At 47.1% G+C, this 20,778-nt stretch overlaps 2 protein-coding genes across 4 annotated transcripts in view; one reads left to right on the top strand and one right to left on the bottom strand.

Annotated features, from left to right (window-relative positions):
* The window catches only part of SLC37A3 (solute carrier family 37 member 3), a 54,362-nt gene extending 51,625 nt beyond the window's left edge, over positions 1-2,737 (bottom strand). The window contains exon 1 of one of the 2 annotated variants that reach the window (XM_088834693.1): positions 2,588-2,678. The gene's annotated coding sequence lies outside the window, so the exon portion shown is untranslated. Of the gene's footprint in view, positions 1-2,587 lie in introns of both variants that reach the window. The other variant, XM_055421363.2, reaches the window with a different exon arrangement.
* A 6,150-nt stretch (positions 2,738-8,887) lies between these two features.
* On the top strand, positions 8,888-19,715 carry RAB19 (RAB19, member RAS oncogene family). Of its 2 annotated transcripts, XM_055421367.2 has the most exons (5): positions 8,888-9,196; positions 10,545-10,597; positions 11,877-12,089; positions 14,250-14,433; positions 17,835-19,715. In XM_055421367.2, exons 3-5 carry the CDS (start codon positions 11,889-11,891, stop codon positions 18,101-18,103), a joined length of 654 nt encoding a protein of 217 aa, XP_055277342.1. In that variant the 5' UTR covers positions 8,888-9,196; positions 10,545-10,597; positions 11,877-11,888; the 3' UTR covers positions 18,104-19,715. The 2 variants fall into 2 exon arrangements, with proteins under 2 accessions (XP_055277342.1, XP_055277341.1); XM_055421366.2 differs by lacking the exon at positions 10,545-10,597 and having other exon boundaries at positions 8,891-9,196; positions 17,835-19,710.
* Positions 19,716-20,778: the final 1,063 nt, after the last annotated feature.

A 20,778-nucleotide genomic window follows, 5' to 3' on the forward strand; every position in this document is an offset into this window, starting at 1 on the left:
CACAATTCTTCACTGTCTCCCTCTAAGCCTGTCCCTCACCAGCACTGTCCTCAGAATATGGTACCACCAAGGCAACTAGCACATAGCCCTCATTTCTCCCTACCTCTCAGCTTCCGCATCCAACCCATTGCTAAATCCATCCTTTTCACCTCAAAGTTCATCCCCAATCCATCCTCTTCTATCCATCCCCACGCTGCTACCAAAATCAACCACCCATCTCTTCCATCAAGTCTAATGCAACAGCCTCCTGCAAGGTTTCACTATTTTACATCTAGCACACATACACAAGCCTTCCTGTAAATTTTCTCTCTTCTCAAATTGTTCCTTACCACAGATGTAGTTGGTAAAGAATCCGCACGCAATGCAGGAGACCCCAGTTCAATTCCTGGGTTGGGAAGATCCTCTGTTAACATTGTCACTAACTCACCTATTTGGGTGTTCCAAGAATTGAATTAAAATTGTGCATAATGCAGTGAGGGAAAAAAAAAAGAAGGAATAGGCTACCCACTCCACTATTCTCGGGCTTCCCTTTGGCTCAGCTGGTAAAGAATCTGCCTGCAATGCAGGAGACCTGGGTTCAATCCCTGGGTTGGGAAGATCCCCTGGAGAAGGGAAAGGCTACCCATTCCAGTATTCTGGCCTAGAGAATTCCATGGACTGTATAGTTTATTGGGTCGCAAAGAATCGAACACGACTGAGCGACTTGCACTCACTCACATATGTAAAATACTTACCATTTTTCTAGAAAATTCTCTCAGCTCATTCTAGTATTCCCCAAACCACATTCTTCCTACCTATTCTGAACATATTCCAAAGACAATAGTTTTCAAGATAGAAATCTTTCCCTCTCCGAGACAAAGAACTTACAGTCAAGTTAAAGGTCATTGCTATGACATTTCCTTATCACTGATGAACAAGACAAATCAGAACCTGAGACGATGACTAATACACACTGCTAATCAGCAACAATTCACCACACTGATTTTGAGCTTCTACAAGTATCCTTTTGGGGTTATTTTCTGATGCAGAGACTGAAATCAAAGATTAACAGGACTTCCCTGGTGGAGCAGTGGATAAGAATCCACCTGCCAATGCAGGGGACATGGGTTTGATCCCCAGTCCAGGGAGATTCCATATGCAGAGGAGTAACTAAGCTCATGTGCCACAGCTACAGAAGCCCAAGGGCCCAGAGCCTGTGCTTGGCAAAAAGTGAAGCCATTACAAGGAGAAGCCTGTGCACCGCAGCTAGAGAGTGGTCCCTGATCACTGCAACTAGAGAGGAGCCCCGCCTCCCCCCATCAGGGCAACCAGAGTAAGCCTGCAGGCAGCAAGGAAGACCCAGCACAATCAAAAATAATAAATAAATTAATAATAAAAACAGATCAAGAGAAGACTGTCATCTGAAGTCACACATGGCCCACACAACAGCATGAAAGTTCCAGCTAGAATCCAAGACACTTGACTTCACTTCTTTGAGTCTCAATTTCCTCACTGAATGATTTACATGAGATCATTTAAAAAGGGTTCGAAGTATAGTGCCTGCCATACAGCAAACATTCAACAATGGAAAAAAAAATCATTCAGGCATCAGAACACTGAAGAAAGCTGTTCTAGCTGGAACTTTCATGCTGTGTGTGTGGGCCATGTGAAGTCCAGATGACAGCCTTCTCTTAATCTTTATTATTAATTTATTATTTTTGATTGCTCTGGGTCTTCCTTGCTGCGTGCAGGCTTTCTCTAGCTGCCGTGATGGGGGAGCGGGGGCGGGCCACTCTCTAGTTGCAGTGATCAGGGGCCACTCTAGTTGCTGTGCACAGGCTTCTCCTTGTAATGGCTTCACTTGTTGCCGAACACAGGCTCTAGGCTCCTGGGCTTCAGTAGTTGTGGCACATGGGCTTAGTTGCTCCTCTGCATATGGCCATTAAGAGTCAGACTTTGCCGACCCCACAAACTCCCTATAATCATTTCTGTAAATTATCAGGCGATCGCCTAATTTCTGGAAACACCAAAAGCTCTGCAGGCACATTCCCAAAATCCCGTCCAAAGTGAGACTAAACAGACCACATTCGGCAAAGAAGAATATCTAGTTAATGACGAAAAAGCAACCAGATCAAATTCCTGAGTGAGACTACGGTTGTTGCCAAAAAGCAAAACCCAGTTATTCCACTAAGACTGTGTTCCTTCTCTGGCCTCCAAACATCCTTTCCAAAAGCCTCCTCGCCCTACCTGTGAGCGATCCTTTCACCTGGTCTAGACGAGGAGCCCTTTACTTGCACAAGCGCCGCCGCGCTGGCTGGGGGCCAGGCTCTCGCCCGAGGCCCTGCAATCCTTCCGTCCCGCTCCCCTGCGGTCCTCGCCCGCCTCGCCAGGTTCCGGAGCACCTGGGAGCCGAGAAGCCAGGCCCAGCGTGGAGGGAACGAGCGGCGGCCGGCCTGGCCTGCCGCGCCACACCCACCGGCGGCCACCGTCTGCCTATTCGCCCCGGCCCCCTGGTCGCTGGAAGCCCCTCGGACCGGCCCTCGCCTGCGGCGCCCCCACCCCTGCCCCACGCCAGGTTCCCGCCCTTCTGGGCGTGGGCCCTACGCACCGCCGCTCGCTCACCCGAGACCCGCACTAGTCGTCACGTTCCCGGCCGGCCGCTCTGCTCGCTCAACCTCGCCCGCAACCCCGCCGCTCCCGCCGCCACCTCACCCGGGCCGCCGCGGCCAGGGTTTCCGGGCGCTCACGTGACACCCGGTGCCCGCGGCATGCTGGGAGTTGTAGTCCGACCGCGCCTCTCTACCTGCGGGCCGCAGGGGAGGGAACAGAGAGAGGAGCGGAGAAAGTTAACCTCCGGCCTCCAGGCAAGGCCTGGGTGAACCGGCGGGTCTGAGGGAGAAGTAGGGGGCGGACGGACGGTCACCGGCCAGGACTCCTAGAAAAAGAGGCAGGGCAGGAGAGAGAAGTTACAATCTGCGAAGAAATGATGTATAGATCATCTTTTTTCAAAAAAACTTTATTCTGTGTTTTGTTTTGAGAGACTCACACTGTGTGCCACTGACATGCCATGAGAGCGTAAGATTTTTTTTTTTTTAATAAATGCAGTTGCTGATAAAGACAGGGCTACTAGTCTGTTGGTATCATTCACTGTTGTACATTGCATCCCCAGTCACTCAAACAATAAATGAAAATGTTAAGATCCTGGCAGTCAGTCAGTTCAGTCGCTCAGTCCTATCAGAAGCTTTGCGACCCCATGGACTGCAGCACGCCAGGTTTTCCTGTCCATCACCAACTCCCCGGAGCCTACTCAAACACATGTCCATCCAGTCCGTGAAGCCATCCAACCACCTCATCCTCTGTCGTCCCCTTCTCCTCCCACCTTCAATGTTTCCTAGCATCAGGGTTTTTTCCAAAGAGTCAGTTCTTTACATCAGGTGGCCAAAGTATTGGAGCTTCAGCTCCAGCATCAGTCCTTCCAATGAATAGTAAGGACTGAAACTCAAGCAAAAATTAAAGGCCTTATAACACACAACATCAAACAAGGGTGTTCTGCCCTCCTGGGCTCTCTTTCGACAGCGAGGGAATTTTTTTTTTCCCCAAGTCTTCCAACTCAGAAAACCACTCCATAAAGATAGCAGATTAAGAAAATTTTATTATTGAATAAGCTTTGAACCAGACTGTGACGCACAGATGTGACTTCTGCGATGCTAAACGGTCACCAAGGCAGAAAGAAACCTTCCCTTACATAGCCAAGCAGACTCTACCCTCACCATACAAGTTCTCAGATAATCACTAGTCCTCAAGTGAGAGTGAAACAGGAGGGAAGGGGGCAGGGCACACCATTCAAAAGAGTGACGTAGCCCAAAGGCACGACATGAACTGTTTAGGACCAAAAAGGTCCCAGATAGCAGAGGAGTTGACTTCCATTAGACTTTTTGCCTCAGTATATGCTCATTGTAACACATCAGCATGCTAAATGACAGACACACACACAGGCGCCCTGAGTTTGAGCAAACTCCAGGAGAAAGTGAGGGACAGGAAGCCTGGTGAACTGAAATCCAGGAGCTGCAAAAAGTCGGACATGGACACGACTTAGTGACTAAACAACAGCAACAGACTTTGAGCCTCAGTAACACATCAGCACACTAAATGATGACACCCACAGGCGCCGTGACAGTTCTAAGTCCAACCTTAAAGACCAAAAGGTGAGTGGTAGTCCAGTTCGTGGATATCCCTGCCCATTCCCCTGAAGCAGTTGGAATAATCCTCCCACTCATCCTTTAAAATTACTCAGCCCGTTAAAAACTAACCACACAACATTTCAGGGCCTCTCACCTTCTAAAATGGTCCACACTCTGTGGAGCGTTTCTCTCTAAATAAATCCTCTCCTTACCTATTACTTTGTCTCTCACTGAATTCTTTCTGCAATGAGACATCAAGAACCTGACCTATCAAGTCCTGAGACCAGGTATGTGTTGTTGTTGTTCAGTTGCTGTCATGTCCAACTCTTCACAACCCCATAAACTGCAACATGCCATGCAACCATCTCATTTTCTGTCACCCTCCTGCCCTCAACTTTCCCAGCATCAGGGACTTTTCCAATGAGTCGGCTCTTCACAAGAGATGGCCAAAGTATTGGCGCTTCAGCTTCAGCATCAGTCCTTCCAGTGAATATTCAGGGTTGATTTCCTTTAGGATTGACTGGCTTGATCTCCTTGCCCTCCAGTTCACTCACTCAGTCGTGTCCAACTCTTTGCAACCCCGTGGACTGCAGCACGCCAGGTTTTCCTGTCCATCACCAACTCCTGGAGCTTACTCAAACTCATGTCCATCGAGTCAGTGATGCCATCCAACCATCTCATCCTCTGCCGTACCCTTCTCCTCCGACCTTCAATGTTTCCCAGCATCAGGGTCTTTTCCAGTGAGTCAGTTCTTCACATCAGGTGGCTAAAGTATTGGAGCTTCAGCTCCTGCATCAATCCTTCCAATGAATATTCAGGTTGATTTCCTGGTTTGATCTCCTGGCAGTCCAAGAGACTCTCAAGAGTCTTCTCCAACACCACAGTTCAAAAGCATCAATTCTTCAGTGCTCAGCTTTCTTTATGGTCCAACTCTCACATCCATACATGACTATTTGCTGTCCAAGGGACTCACAATTCAAAAGCATCAATTCTTCATCATTCAGCCTTCTTTATGGTCTAACTCTTACATTCATACATGACTTACAGAAAAACCATAACTTTGACTAGATGGACCTTTGTCAGCAAAGTGATGTCTCTGCTTTTTAACACACTGTTTAAGCTTGTCATAACTTTTCTTTCAAAGAGCAAGCATCTTTTAGTTTCATGACTGCAGTCACCATCCACAGTGATTTTGGAACCCAAGAAAATAAAATCTGTCACTGTCTCCACTTTCCCCCCATCTATTTGCCATGAAGTGATGGGACTGGATGCCATGATTTTAGTTTTTTGAGTTAAAAAACCAGGGGTTCGAGTCCCAATCTGAGTTACACGGTTTCAAGAGGACTCAACAGGACCTTATGTCACACATAGTTCTCCTAACTTCATCACAGTCATTGGGAAGACCATCTATACTGGCTTATCCAGAGAAGAAACAAATTTGTCACACCTTTAGGACAGGAGATGGTTTAGCAAACTGGAGCAAGGCTCCCATGGAAAACTTAGGGCCCTTCCTCCCATAGGAACTGGGAGTTAGGGGTGATATCTCCCTGGATGTTTGTATTTCAAAAGATGGCTCCCAGGTCCTGAAGGAAACTTTCCAGAGTTGTGAGGCTGGCAGAGATTGTTTAGCCATTATACAGATGTACATATATTTAACTGACCTGGGTTCAATCGCTGGGTTGGGAAGATCCCCTGGAGAAGGGAGCAGCAACCCACTCCAGTATTCTGGCCTGGAGAATTCCATGGACAGAGGAGGCTGGCAGGCTACCGTCCATAGGGTCGCAAAGAGTCGGACGGGACTGAATGACATTCATTTTCACATATATTTGAAAAGGACAAAGAAAGAAATTTTGAACAAAAAAGGAGGAGGTCCTCTTTCCTTATTTTCATCAAGGAGAACTGTCTCTTATTTTTCATTTGTACAGCCTTTACACAATTCAGGGGTAGTTTTCTCTACAGTCACCAGAGGGTGTGACTAGAGAAATGTGATACGATAGTGAGCAACAGTAAATCCACCAGATGTTTCACATTTACTGTAAAAAACAAATTTTGGATGATTATTCAACCTTGAAAAGGAAAGAAATTGTGACACATGTTACAACATGGATGAGCCCTGGAAACATCATGCTAAGTGAAATAAGCCACATACAAAAGGACAGATACTGTGTGATTCCACCTGTGTGAAGTACCTAGGGAGGGTAGTCACGTTCACTGAGGCAGAAAGCAGAATAGTGGTTACCAAGGGCTGGGGGAGGGAGTAAGGAGTTGTTTCACAGATACAGAGTTTCAGTTGATGATGAAAACGTTCTGGAGATGGATGGTGGTAATGGCTGCACAACAATGTGACTATATTTAATACCATTGGACGACACACTTAAAAATAGTTCAAATAGTAAAATGTATACATCGGGAAATATATGTGTGTGTATACACATATATGGGGCTCACCAGGTGGCACAAGTGGTAAAGAACCCACCTGCCAATGCAGGAGACGCAAGAGATGTGGGTTCGATCCCTGGGTTGGGAAGGTTCCCTGGATGAGGGCACGACAACCCACTCCTGTATTCTTTTTTTTTTAATAGATCTGGAAACCCTTTTAAAAATTTTATTTATTTATTTGGCTGTGCCAGGTCTTAGTTCTGGCATGTGGGATCTAGTTCCCTGACCAGGGATCAAACCTGGACCCCCTGCATTGGGAGCACAGAGTCTTAACCACTGGACCACCAGGGAAGTCCCCCACTCCAGTATTCTGGCCTGGAGAATCCTCACGGACAGAGGATCCTGCTGGACTACAGTCCAAAGGATCACAAAGAGTTGGACACAACTGAAGCGACTTACCACGCATGCATGTGTGTGTGTGTGTGTGTATAAAATAAGTATATAACCTGTGACACCACCACCCATGTCAGAATGCACCTCCCTCATAACCCAAGCTCAGCTCTTTGCACTTATAGTCAACACTGGTGAACAGGGTTGGGGTAGGGAAAAGCAGCATTTCTCCTTACGTCCATAAACTTTCAGGCATTTTACCATTTGATTTCTACTTCTAGACACCCTCCCAAGTGGGACGTCTGAGTCAGCTGGTTTTTGTTGTTGCTATTTTCCCTTATCAGTAATCAATACCAGAAGAAGAAAACATTTGTACAGCTAACCTCATTGACACATCTCACGGGTTCTATTTCCTGCCCCTACCCATACGTTTGCCATGGATCTTGACTTATACTTCATTTTCAAGCCCCATATACATGACCATGGCTTTCAGAACACGATCTGCAGCAGCAGTATTTGGCAGTGGTTTTGTTGTTGTTGTTTGTTTTCTTGCTCTACCTGCCAACATTGGGTTTATCCTCCCTGAGAGGCTCCTGGGGATACGTGTGTGCTCACTTGCTCATCCTTGTCTGACTCTTTGTGACCCCATGGACCATAGCCTTCTAGGCTCCTCTGTCCATGGGATTTTTTCAGGCAAGAATACTGGAGTGTGTTGCCATTTCCTCCTCCAGGGGATCTTCCCGACCCAGGGATTAAATCCGAGTCTGCTGTGTCTCCTGCATTGGTAGGTGGATTTTTTACCACTGTGCCACCTGGGAAGCCCTCCTGGGGATGTAAGAACACATATAACTGATTAATGTTGTTGTTGTACAGCAGAAACTAACACAACATTGTAAAGCAATTATACTCTAATCAAAAATTTTTGTTTAAATTAAAAAAGAGAGGTTCCTGCAAGTGATGCGCAAATGGAATTTCGGATAAGATAAATCATCATTTACAGTTTCTCTAAAGAAATGTTGTTGTGTAGTGAATAAACTGTCCTCTATTTCAGTGCTAGGCCTCTACACGCAGTAAGAAGTACATCTTACATCACCCCCGGCACACACCTCCCTGTTCGCAACTGACACAAACAATTCATGAGAACAGAATTGCATTCTGAATTGTTTTCCTCATCTCTTCTGTAAAAATGCTGGTTACGACCCACTGAAATTGACTTCATGACTCATAATGAGTCTCAGCCCACAGTTTGAAAACACTATAGCAGTTTCATATTTTATCAATCCAGATGTTTTGTTTTGCATGTGGTGCTTGCAGCTTAACTGCCTGCTCGGCACATTCTATGTCATGGAGATGAGCTAGTCCCCAGGCTAGGGGAAGCAGACTCTTCCAGACTCTGTGGGGAGAAAGTCAAAAAGGAAAATTAAACTCAGCTCGATGCTTCCATGTCCACCATTGGGGACTGACGGATGTCAGGTCTTCCTAGAAATTAATCTTTGTTTTGGGGTAGATTTTGAGTGGGGAAGGAAATATTTTTTTCAGCTTTGAAAGAAAGAAAAGATAACGCTAAGTCATGTCCAACTCTTGCGACCTATGGACTGTAGCCTGCCTTGGCTCCTCTGTCCATGGAATTTTCCAAGCAAGAATACTGAAGTGGGTTGCCATTTCCTTCTCCAGGGAATCTTCCCAATTTAGTTTTTAATCTTCTCTTTGGATCACCCCCTTTTGCTCAGTGACTCCTCAGCAAAGGTTATTCAAGTCCACAAAACAATTAAAAAATGACTCAAAACCCAGATCTGTAATCTCCTTTAACTTGTTGTCCTTCAACTTAGCCAGCCCCACCCCAGACAAACAGGGGACACCAGGAAAAAATGGGGGTTGGGGCCGCCCAAGAGAAGGCGAGCAGAAAAAGGAAACAGGGTGGCTCAGTAGGTGTTGGCTGAAACAGCTGGCTAGTCCTTTTCTTTCGGGCTTTGATGGATGACAGGGGATGCTCCACGCTCAGAGGAAAGTTGACTTAGCGTGGCGGGTGTGGCCAGGACCTCACCCCGCGCTTTGTACCCAGTGGCAGCTCCTCCGGATGGCGGGGGAGGGGGAGACGGACGGAAGGTTTACACTTTCCTTTCGGTTTCTTGAGCCACTAAACCTGACACCTGGGGACAGAACTACAGTTCCCACCACACCTCGAGGCAGGAGGAAGAAGGGGCACGGAGGGCCAAAAGGAAAAGCAGGAGAAAGCGCGAACACCTGCTGGCAGACGTGAGCAACAGGTAAGCAACAGGTGTAGGTTGCAGGATGGAGGGTTTTGGGGGGGTTGGACATGGCTCTTTTCTCCTTGCAGGGCGTGTGAAGGGGGCTTTTGCGGAAACCCTGAGGACTTACTGGGGGAGGTGGCCGGGGTCAGGGGAGAAGTAAGATTTCAGCTCACATGACAGTGGTTAGACACCGGAAGTAGAATGGCTTTCTTTATTTGAAAAGCCAGAGGGGGGAAAAAGTGGTTTGGCTGTTTGTCTTTTTTGCTGGATCATGCAGCCACAGCAGCTTCAGGGAACCTCCTTCATTCATTTAAAGCTTAGGGTTTTTAAGTATAGATTTGAATTTGTGTGATGATACAGACTTGTTATGTTTTGATGACTTTTGAGAAGACCAGAAAATAAAACTGGGAGAAATGAAGAAGGGTGTCATAGACTGGGGCAATTTGCAGCACATCAAATTTAGTTCTCACACGGGATAAGCTTTCATGTATTTTTATGAGACATTTGATGAGGAGACGCAACACAATTGAAGAACAGTCAAAGGGTCTGGGGTATCTGCTTCTGGGGGACCTGCTTGCTGCTCCAAATGTCTGCTGGGCTGTCGTGTGGAGTAAGAATCCTGGCGTAGCATGAGGGTCCACGGTTATTAACCTCAAGGACATAGATTTCAACCCTATGTAAGAGCTGTGCACACAAAATTGATTTTTGTCAGGAGGTAGTAAGCTCCTTCGGAGAAGGCAATGGCAAGCCACTCCAGTACTCTTGCCTAGAAAATCCCATGGATGGAGGAGGCTGGTGGGCTGCAGTCCGTGGGGTCGCTAAGGGTCGGACACGACTGAGCGAGTTCACTTTCGCTTTTCACTTTCACACATTGGAGAAGGAAATGGCAACCCACTCCAGCGTTCTTGCCTGGAGAATCCCAGGGACGAGGGAGCCTGGTGGACTTCCATCTATGGGGTCACACAGAGTCGGACATGACTGAAGTGACTTAGCAGCAGCAGCAGCAGTGAGCTCCTTGTGATCTGAGATGTTGAAGTGTAGATGGATGTTTAAGCAGAGTTGCTGAGGGCAAGAATAAAGTTTCAGGTGGTTGACTGTGCTGGTCGATGCTTCCCAAACCTGGCTGCTTATCAAAATCACCTGGGAGTGTGTGCATGTTTTTACCTCTATTTAGCAGATCTGAGATGGGCTCCGGAATATGTATGTATATATATATTTTTTTTAATTCTTTTATTATTCATTTATTTTTGGTTGTGCTGGGTCTTCGTGACTGCATGCAGGCCTTCTTTAGTTGCAGTAGGCAGCGGCTAGTCTCTAGTTGCAGTGCTCGGGGTTTTCATTGTGGTGGCTTCTCTTGTTGCAGAGCACAGGCTCCAGACACACGGGCTTCATGGCAGATGAGCTTAGTTGCTCGAGGTATGTGGATCCTCCCCGACCAAGGATCGAACCTGTGTCTCCTGCATTGGCAGGCAGATTCTTTACCACTGAGCCACAGGGAGGTCACTGTATATTTCGTTACTTAATTACCTTCCCAGGTAATTCTGATAGTCAGTTGGGATGAGACACTGTCATAAGAAACATTTTTTTCCAGCCTGTGGCAGAATACAGCACAAACATTCGAACCACCGGGTTTTTCGTTTGTTTGTTTCTTTTGTTTTGTTTGGCTACGCTGCACAGCTTGTGGGATTCTGGTACCCAGAATGAGGATGGAACCCAAGGCCTGGGCAGTGAAAGTGCAAAGTCCTGACCACTGGACTGCCAGGGAATTCCCCACAGTTTTCATTTTGAGTATTCTCAAAATCATAATTTCCCAGACAAGAAAAGCCTTTCTGAAACTGACTTCTCTGTCAAGCGTCCTTGGTGTTTGTTGCTGGTTGCCTGGACATTCAGACTTCCAGTAGTCTTCCTCCCGTGTGACATGGAGACAGGCTGACAGTTAGGCCTGCCTTTCGTAACTGATGTTGTTCAGTTGCTCAGTCGTGTCCAACTCTCTGCAACCCCATGGACTGCAGCATGGGTTTGCAGTGTCCTTCACTATCTCCCAGAGTTTGCTCAAACTCATGTCCATTGAGTCGGTGATGCCATCCAGCCATCTCATCCTCTGTCGCCCCCTTCTCCTCCTGCCCCCAATCCCTCCCAGCATCAGGGTCTTTTCCTATTTGCATCAGGTGGCCAAAATATTGGAGCTTCAGCTTCAGTCTTTCCAATGAATATTCAGAGTTGATTTCCTTTAGAAACCAGTCAATCCACCTGATAAGTGGCAGGTAAAACACACCTGCCGAGCCAGGCCACAAGGTGTGTGGGATCTTAGTTCCCAGACCAGGGATCAAACCCTCGCCCCCTGCAGGGGAAGCACTGAGAGCGCAGCATCTTAACCACTGGACCACCAGGGAAGTCCCAGTCAACGCTACCATCTGAGAGAGGGCCCAGACAGTAGAACCCCTTCATCCCAAGCTCACTCCTAAAGTAGTATAGTATCAACTCACCAAGGACAGGCGGGGTTTGTGGGGGCAGCTCCCTTTTACCTGACCAGTAATTAATGTCCTTCTCCTCCCAAGGATGTCCGTGCTAGGAAAGCAGTGACCTTCCTCTGTCTTGTGCCATCCTGAATCCTGAGTGCCAAGAATAGTTCCTGGCCACCAGCAGCTGTTCACTAAAGATAGGCTGAATTCCTTCTTTTCTTCCTTGATCCTAGGTGGCAAGAGCCATGCAATTCTCCAGTGCAGCCAGGGCAGCGGATGAGAACTTTGATTATTTGTTCAAGATTATTCTCATCGGGGATTCCAATGTGGGCAAGACGTGTGTCGTGCAGCATTTCAAGTCCGGGTTCTACACGGAGGCACAGCAGAACACAATCGGGGTGGACTTCACTGTGCGTGCCCTGGAGATCGATGGCAAGAAAGTGAAGGTCAGAGGAGCACAGGGGTGGGACCGCCTCTTTCACCCACAGACCCTAACCCAGAAACACAGGCCTGAGGAATAAAAGATGTAAATATAAAATATGAAATCATAAAAATACCAGGAAAAAAACACATGGGAGTATTTCTTTTTCTCACTGAGGAAGGGGAAAATCAGGCTTAAAATTAAGACAAGAAGCCACATGCCATAAAGGAAAATATTGCTCCATCTAAATCTAAAGGTCAAGTTTATAGTCTTCTGTATAATCATATAAAGGTCAAATTTCTACACACTCAAAAATACCATAAACAAAGTCAAAAGCTGAATGACAAACTGGAAAGAAACATTTGCCAATATGGAGCTCACAGAAGGCTAATTTCTTTGACATGAAAAGAGCTCTGATAAGGTAATTCCCTGGCAGTCCAGTGGTTAGGACTCCATGCTTCTACTGTAGGGGGCATGGGCTCAGTAGTCCCTGGTCACAGAACTAGGATCCTGCATACCACACAGCAAAGCTCTGATAAATATCAAAGAAAAGACCAACAACCAAACACAAAAAGTAGGCAAAACTACAGATTTGACAAAACTACTACTTCATAGTTTTTATGCAAACTGGCTCATATATTTATGCAAAGAAGTAAAGGTACCCACTGTCACTTACAATTAAAGCAATGAAATTAACAGTGAGAAACCTTTTACCCATTTGATTAAAAAGGATCAAAAAGTATTGGTGATGATGTAATAAATGGGTTTTTCTTGGGATCCTTATTAAACACAATAGTAGAAAGATATTTTGGAACCAGTTAGGAAAATTTAATATGGTCTGAATATTAGATCATACTAAGGAGTTATTGAAATGATTATTAGCAGTGATAATGGTGTTATGGTTATGAAAGACAATGTCCATTTATTAAGGAAGTATGTAAGCAGGCAGGAAATGACACAAAGTCAGGGATTCTCTTTAAAATAATATTTCAAATAAATCAACAGAAAGGGTTCCATGAAGCAAGAGTAGCAAAATCTTGATAATTATATGGTTATGTGAGGGTTCAATGTTTTATTCTCTCTAGTTTTGTGTATCTTTGAAAACTTTCTTTAAAAAACAAACTTTATAAATAATGTGAGAGTATGAAAAAAACAGGTACCAAGGCTCCCCTGGTAGCACAGTGGAAAAGAATCTGCCTACCAATGCAGGAGACATGGATTCGATCCCGGGTCCCGGAGGATCCCATGTGCTGCAGAGCAACAAAGCCCGTGTGCCACAATTATTGAGCCTGTGCTCTAGAGCCCAGGGACCACAACTACCAAATCCCAAGTGCCCTAGAGCCCGGGCTTCGGAAAAGAGAAGCCACCTCAAGGAGAAACCCGCACATGGCAACTAGAGAGTAGCCCCCACTCATCACAACTAGAGAAAACCTGCGCAACAGTGAAGACCCAACATGGCCAAAAATAAATCAATAAATGAAATTAAAAAAAATTTTTAAAGCTAAAAGAAAAAATAAGTACCCTCAAACACTGTTGGAGGGAATATAAATTGGTGCCACTGCCTGGGTTGTTAATTTGGAAGGTAGTTTTATGAGGACAAGGGCTTCCCTGGTGGCCCAGTGGTAAAAAATCTGCCTGCCAATGCAGGAGATGCAAGAAACTTGGGTTTGATCCTTGGGTCAGGAAGATTCTCTAGAGGAGGAAATGGCAACCCACTCCAGTATTCTTGCCTGGGAAATCCCATGGACATGGGAGCTGTCAGGCTGCAGTCCATGGGGTCACAGAGTTGTACATGACTAAACAACAATTATGGGCACACTTCTAAACATGGACAACTTAGCGGTCCTTCAGAATCAAAGCAGTTCAGCCAATGCCCTCTCCTTTACCAGGATCAAAACATAACCATCAAAATTTAGACAAGGAGATGAGTGTGCTGGAAAGGCAAAGGACACCACACCGTAGGACCCTGGATCCACCTCTCAGGCTGAAGGGTCTCTTAGGTAATGACTCCCAACCTGAAAGCACATCCAGATGACTGTGGGGAGCCTGTGAAAAAAGCAGACTCTTGGGCCCCACCCCAGACCTCGTGAGTCTGGATCTCTAGAAGTGAGACCCAGGAAACAACTTAGGTAAGCATCACACATGGGAATTCCTCATGCAGACCCCCTTGCCCGACCTTCTGCAGATGCAGGTGTGGGACACCGCCGGCCAGGAGCGTTTCCGGACAATCACCCAGAGCTACTACCGCAGTGCCCACGCGGCCATCATCGCCTACGACCTCACCCGGCGGTCCACTTTCGAGTCTGTTCCTCACTGGATTCACGAGATAGAGAAATACGGAGCCGCGAATTTGGTCATCATGCTGATTGGTACGTGGATTTCAAGGCATTTCACTTTCCTTTACGGCCCCACGCTCAGCTTTTTCTGGGTTTCCAATGACAGTGGAACAGGAAGTCATAAAAGCACACATGGAGGCTAGGACCTCAGAAAGCATCTGGGCCAGAAATTCCGATCAGGTTTGCTTGAGCATGATAGTGGGGGTGGCATGAATTTGTTAAGAACACAGATTCCTTGGCGGTCCAGTGGTTGAGACTGCACTCTCAATGCAGGGCACACTCATTGAATCCCTGGCTGGGGAACTAGATGCCACATGTTGCACAGCGAGGACTTAAAAAATAAAGAATATAGACTCCAATACCCCACCCTAGAGTTTCTCATTGCAAAAACCTGAGACATATAGATGAAGGTGCACCCTGGCTGATTCAACACACATATTTGCAGACTACACAGGAAATACTCTGTAGTGTGTTCACAGCTTCAGATGGCTCTTACTCCCCAAGGGAGCCACTCAGATGACTGTGACTGACAACACTCTTGAATGACTTCTCACATCTGCTAAGATCCTGTTAAGTCACTTCAGTTGTGTCCAACCCTGTGCGACCCCATAGACATCAGCCCACCAGGCTCCCCCATCCCTGGGATTCTCCAGGCAAGAACACTGGAGTGGGTTGCCATTTCCTTCTCCAGTGCATGAAGGTGAAAGTGAAGTCTTTCAGTCGTGTCCAACTCTTGGCGACCCTGTGGACTGCAGCCTACCAGGCTCCTCCGTTCATGGGATTTTCCAGGCAAGAGTACTGGAGTGGGGTGCCATTGCCTTCTCTGGCTAAGATCCTAAACAAATCTTAATAACAAGTTAACATCAAAATTAACATAAACTTCAACTACACTAAGTGAACTCACAGCTTGAAATAGGTGCAGTCCCATTGTATATTCAGAAATGGGTAACTTCCCAGGTGGCGCAGTGGTAAAGAATCTGCCTACCAACGCGGGAGATGCAAGACATGGGTTCAATCCCTAAGTCAAGAAGATCCCCTGGTGCAGGAAATGGCAACCCACTCCAGTATTCTTGCCTGAGGAATCCCATGGAGAGGGGAGCCTGGTGGGCCACAGTCCACGGGGCTGCAACAAGTCGGACTTGACCAAGCACAACGTACTGTCAGTTCCCTATAGTGTCAGCTTTGCAAGCAGCGCCCCACCCCCCCTGAAGACACTACTGTCTACCAGGTGGCTGGTTAATTTTGGCAACCTGGTTTAGTTTTCGCTACTCAAAGAGTGTCTCTTCTTTTTACTTCTCAGCCAAAGGTCCCCTTTGGGACCAGATACTTTTTTGATTTGACTTCTGATCTACTGGACACTTCTAAAGGCACCTCTTCTGTGTTTACACAAATTATCACTGATCTTTCCCCCCCACCCCAAAAGGCCTAGATTTCGTCCTCAATAACCACTTCTTCGAAGCACCAGGGAGGACACTGGCTGAGGTTTCTGACACTTTTCATGATAGTTGCTCCTGAGGTATGAGAACCAGGAGGGTTGATAGGAAGAGGTAGTGACAGGTGACATTTACTAAACTCCACTCTGAATCCGCTCCTGAGTCCCTTCATTTAACCCTCACAACCATTCTAAGAAGCAGAGACCACCATCCTCATTTCCCAGCTGAGGAAATCGAGGCCTCTGGAGGTTGAATATGGTCCCAAGTAACTGAGCCAAGGTACTTAATGACAGGTGAGGCAGGGTTTGAACCAGAGCCTCCGTGGGGTCAGTTCCTTTCCAAACACTTTCCAGCAGTTGGTCAGGCTAACAGTCACCCAGGGCCCCCGAAGCTCTGGTTGAAGCAGTGTCTCATCCACTCTAGTGCCTGAACTTTGCAGTTAGACAGATGTGGGTTCAAATCACCCTCTCTGTCCTGCCTGTCTGAACTTGGGTTCATCCCTTTCTTTGAATTTTGACTTCCTCATCTATAAAGCTAGCACCTGCTTCAAAGGTATGGTTGAATTGAAAGGATTAAACAAAGGAACACATAAAGCACTTAGCATAGTGCTGAGACCTCAATCCAGGGAAACTGTCCTGCCCTGCTGAATGAGAGGCTCCGAGCCCCCCTCACCCCCTCCATGACAGAGCTGATTAGGCAGGGAAGGAAACCCCACCAACGACAGCTCCCAGAGAAGGAAGCTTAGGTGCGAATCCCATGCACCTCACCGAGCGGAACCACGCAGTTCTAATCTCACTGGGAGGTTTCCCCAGGAAGGTGGGCTGGATCCTTTAAATTCGCAGGCTTCCCGGGATATCTTGGAGCAGAAGAACCTCGAAAGCTGCCCTGCCAAGCCGCCCTGCCTGGACCAGTCCCCTATGCACCGCCCTCGCCTCCCTTGCTGGCCCCGCCCCCTTATGCCCCGCCTCCTGTGACCCCGCCTCCTGGCTCCGCCCCCTCTGGCCCCGCCCTTCACCCCTCCTCCCTCCTCTGCAGAAACAGGTGGGGCAGAGGCGGGGAACAGATGCCAAGACGTGGGGGGATCTCCGGGAATCTCACAACTGTTTCTTGGTCATTTACTCCCTCGTGCGTCTGTTGTAACAACCGTCTCTGCCCTCACTTCTTAACTGGTTCCAGAAACGCCCCCAGAGATGATCTGGAAGTGTCCCCGGTGTTCCGGTTTGTGACGCATCCACGGTCTTGCTGTCGTTTTCGGTCGGTGGCCTCCTCGCGTTAATCTGGATAGTCAGCGGTGTCATTCCCTCACAGAGGTGTCCCTGCCCTTCCACCGCAGTTTCCATTCCATCTCCACGGTTCTTCATACAAAGGAGTCTTTCTCTCCCAAAGTTTACCCCAGCCCCTCGAGGCCACGTCACCACTGTACAAAAGTCAAAGAGACGGTTGTGCGTTAGCTGTCGTGTTCCTTCGGCTCCAGCCGTTCGCAGGGAGGCCAGCTCCTCGGTCCCGGTTTAAAACCCTCGGCGTACTACCTCATCGCGAATTCCTGAACACCGTTCATAAGACGCCCTGCTCTCCCCCTGGAGACCGCTGCTTCTCATCTTTTTCTCCTTCCCCTCTGCTCTGTTTCTCTAACTTCTTAACTCTTCTTACTCCCTCGGTGTAAGGGTTTAGAAGCCCTGGTGGCTCAGAGGGTAAAGCGCAAACACGATCCCTGGGTCGGGAAGATCCCCTGGAGAAGGAAATGGCAACCCCCTCCAGTACTCTTGCCTGGAAAATGCCATGGATGGAGGAACCTGGTGGGTACAGTCCACGGGGTCGCAAAGAGTCGGACACGACGGAGCAACTTCACCTTCACTTTCTTCCTTTCCTAGGTTAGGTGGATGTTCTGTCTCCTATCTTTCTTTGGCATCTGCTAAACTAAAATGTTCTTTTTAAAGTCCACCTTTTGAAAAAAACAGAGTAAGTTACTCCCCGGAATATCTGCTGCTCTCTCACTCCCAGGGAACAAGTGTGACCTGTGGGACAAACGCCACGTTCTCTTTGAGGATGCCTGCATCCTGGCTGAGAAATATGGCCTCCTGGCTGTTTTGGAGACATCTGCCAAGGAGTCCAAGAACATCGACGAGGTCTTCGTGCTGATGGCCAGGGAGCTGATGGCCCGCCACAGCCTGCCCTTGTACGGGGAGGGCGCCCCAGGCAGCCTCCCGCTGGAGTCCACTCCGGTCCTCATGGCCCCAGCTCCGAGGCAGAAGAATCAGTGCACCTGCTGAGGAGGTTCCCCAGGCAGTTGGCACCCAGCAGAGGCCACCTCTGAAACCAAGGGCAGCTGCTGGCCTCGAGTTAGCTGAGTAAACGGACTTGCCTCTGGTTCTACTCCTTCTTGCTGGGGTGGGGTCAGGGGGGTGCCCTTTTGCCTCAGTTCACACCAGAGGAGGGAACACTGATTCTGATAACCGAGGACACCCCTGTTTCTCTTGACTTTTCCTAGGACTCGAGGCCCAGGGGTGGCAGGACAAGATTTCTTCTTTTTTTCCCTTTTTGTGCATCTTTCCCTTTTCTGTCTCCCCAACCCTCCAGCTATTTTCTACTGAACTTTGCCTCTCGCATGGAGAAGTGAGCAGTGAAGGAAAGAAGAAGAGAGGATTATCGAGAGGGAAGAGGATGTTGGAACATTCTAGAGTGATTTTAAAACAGTGTGGGCACAGGAGGATGGGGGAAAAGCCTGCCATGATGACCAGATGTTGTTAACTTTTGCTTCCTGACATTCACACTTCAAGTCTGAGTTTGGGGAGCAAAGCCTTTTGAGCTGAAGACCATAAACACTGTCTTGCCAAATGGTCAGGAGCCATGTGATGCAGAGAGAATTGGATTTCACTTTATCCTAGTTGGGCTGATTGGACCAGACTCCTAGGATGTGGGAGATGCATACGATTTCTTTCTAAAATACCCAGTTATCTGTGGGATCAAAAATTAGTTCTGAATTGAAATTAAATTGACTCATAGACATGTATCAAACCACTACTAACCTCACTGTGTGGCTGGGGCAAGCCATGTACCCTGTGGAACCTGTAAGTCATAAACCTCATTTTTTCAAAGCTCCCCAAAGGTTGTTGCTGAGGGTGTCTTGCAGTCCTAATAAGAACTACAAGGGCTGGTCCAGCCACAAAACTAGCTCTAAAAGGGGAAATGTCTATGGGGGGCTCACCCAGGGTGCAGGTGAGGGTTCCCAGGCATTTCAAGCCTTAGCATCACTATCCATAGGCTGAGACCAGCTCTAAACAAACAGCTACTAGCCATGTATGATGACTAAACACTTAAAATGTGGTGAATTTGAATTTGAGATGAGCTAAATGTAAAATATATACCAGATTTTTCTAAATTTCTGTTAATTTATTTTTAATTGGAGGATAATTGCTTTACAATATTGTGTTGGTTTCTGCCCTACATCAACATGAATCAGCCATAGGTATATGTCCCCTCCCTCTTGAACCTCTCTCCCACTTCTCACCCCATATATACCAGATTTTGAAGACTCAGTACCAAAAAAAAAAGTAAACTATCTTCCTAGTAATTTTTATATTGATTATATGTTAAAATGATAGTTTAGATTTTCTAGGTTAAATAAAATATATATTAACATTTCAGCTGTTTCTTTTTACTTTTTATGATGTGACAACTAGAAATCTTAAATTACATGTGCAGCTCACACCATCTAGCCGTTGGACTGTATAATAGAGCAACACTTCTCTAAGTGGGGTTCCCCAACCACACCTTTGAGAGTGGCCAGGGGATGTTTATCTCCGATTCCTGACACCCAAGGCTGACCCACTGAATCAGAATCTTTTCAGAAACCTACACTTCACCAAGCTTGCCAGGTGATTCTCCCCACACTAAATCTTGAGAACTACTAGTATACAGAGGGTAGGTGAGGGTGGGCGTGAACCAACAGAGAATTAATTACATCTTAGTTCACATCAATATATATTTATTGTGGAAACAAAACAACCTACTTTTTGGAAACAGGAAGGAAATCTATTATAAGCCAGAAGGAACAAATGCATCAAAGCAGATTAACCTTTTTGACATACATATTCTCCTTCTAAAGAAAGGGCTGGACTTCCCTGGTGGTCTGGTGGTTAAGAATCTGCCTGTCAACACAGGGGACACCGGTTTGATCTCTGGTATGGGAGGATTCCTCATAGTTCAGGGTAACTAAACCTATGCGCCACAGCTACTGAGGCCACACGGCTGTGCTCCACAACCAGAAAACCCACCACAATGAGAAGCCTGCACATCGTACACAGCAACAAAGACCCATTGCAGCCAAAAATAAATTTTAAAAAGAAAAGAAAGGGTTATGCAAAGCAGAAGTTCACAAGGCAGATCAGCAATATACCTTACCTATACCAAACCACTGAGCAATTTTCAGAAGAGACAGTGAGCAGGCAGTCATTAAGAAGGAGAAGGAAGGCTGAGTGGATCAGGGGAAAGTGGGCAGAGAAGAAAGAGGCTGAGCAGGGTGTAAGGTGAAGGGTTCACACCAATCCTCCTTCATTTATCTGTATATCAGTCTTAACCAACACTTGAAAGCCTCATTAGCTTCTAGGATGATGCATTCTGCGGGTTATCTGGAATTAAATACTCCTACCAACAGGTTTATATATGTGAGAACAAGTTCATCTGAACACCAGCAACCTGTAATTAGCCAGTGTGGGCTCTGTTGAAATGACAGTGCTGGGACAGAAGGGTTGGAAGTGGAGCAGCTTTCCTGGCTGAGGGCACACAGAGGTCTACTTTGAAAATTTCAGTTCAGTTCAGTTGCTCAGTCACGTCCAACTCTGCGACCCTATGGACTGCAGCACGCTAGGCTTCCTTGTCCATCACCAACTCCTGGAGCTTACTCAAACTCATGTCCATTGAGTGGGTGATGCCATCCAACCATCTC

This window comes from Moschus berezovskii, chromosome 3, assembly GCF_049115385.1.
Source record: "Moschus berezovskii isolate FMDL1 chromosome 3, NW_MosBer_1.0, whole genome shotgun sequence".
Taxonomy (NCBI): Eukaryota; Metazoa; Chordata; class Mammalia; order Artiodactyla; family Moschidae; genus Moschus; species Moschus berezovskii.

Bases quoted from the DNA above. Each gene is read 5' to 3' on its own strand.
- RAB19 (XM_055421367.2), top strand. From the start codon at position 11,889: ATGCAATTCTCCAGTGCAGCCAGGGCAGCGGATGAGAACTTTGATTAT. The intron at 12,090-14,249 runs GTCAGAGGAGCA...GACCTTCTGCAG, and splicing joins TCGATGGCAAGAAAGTGAAG to ATGCAGGTGTGGGACACCGC. The intron at 14,434-17,834 runs GTACGTGGATTT...TCTCACTCCCAG, and splicing joins TTTGGTCATCATGCTGATTG to GGAACAAGTGTGACCTGTGG.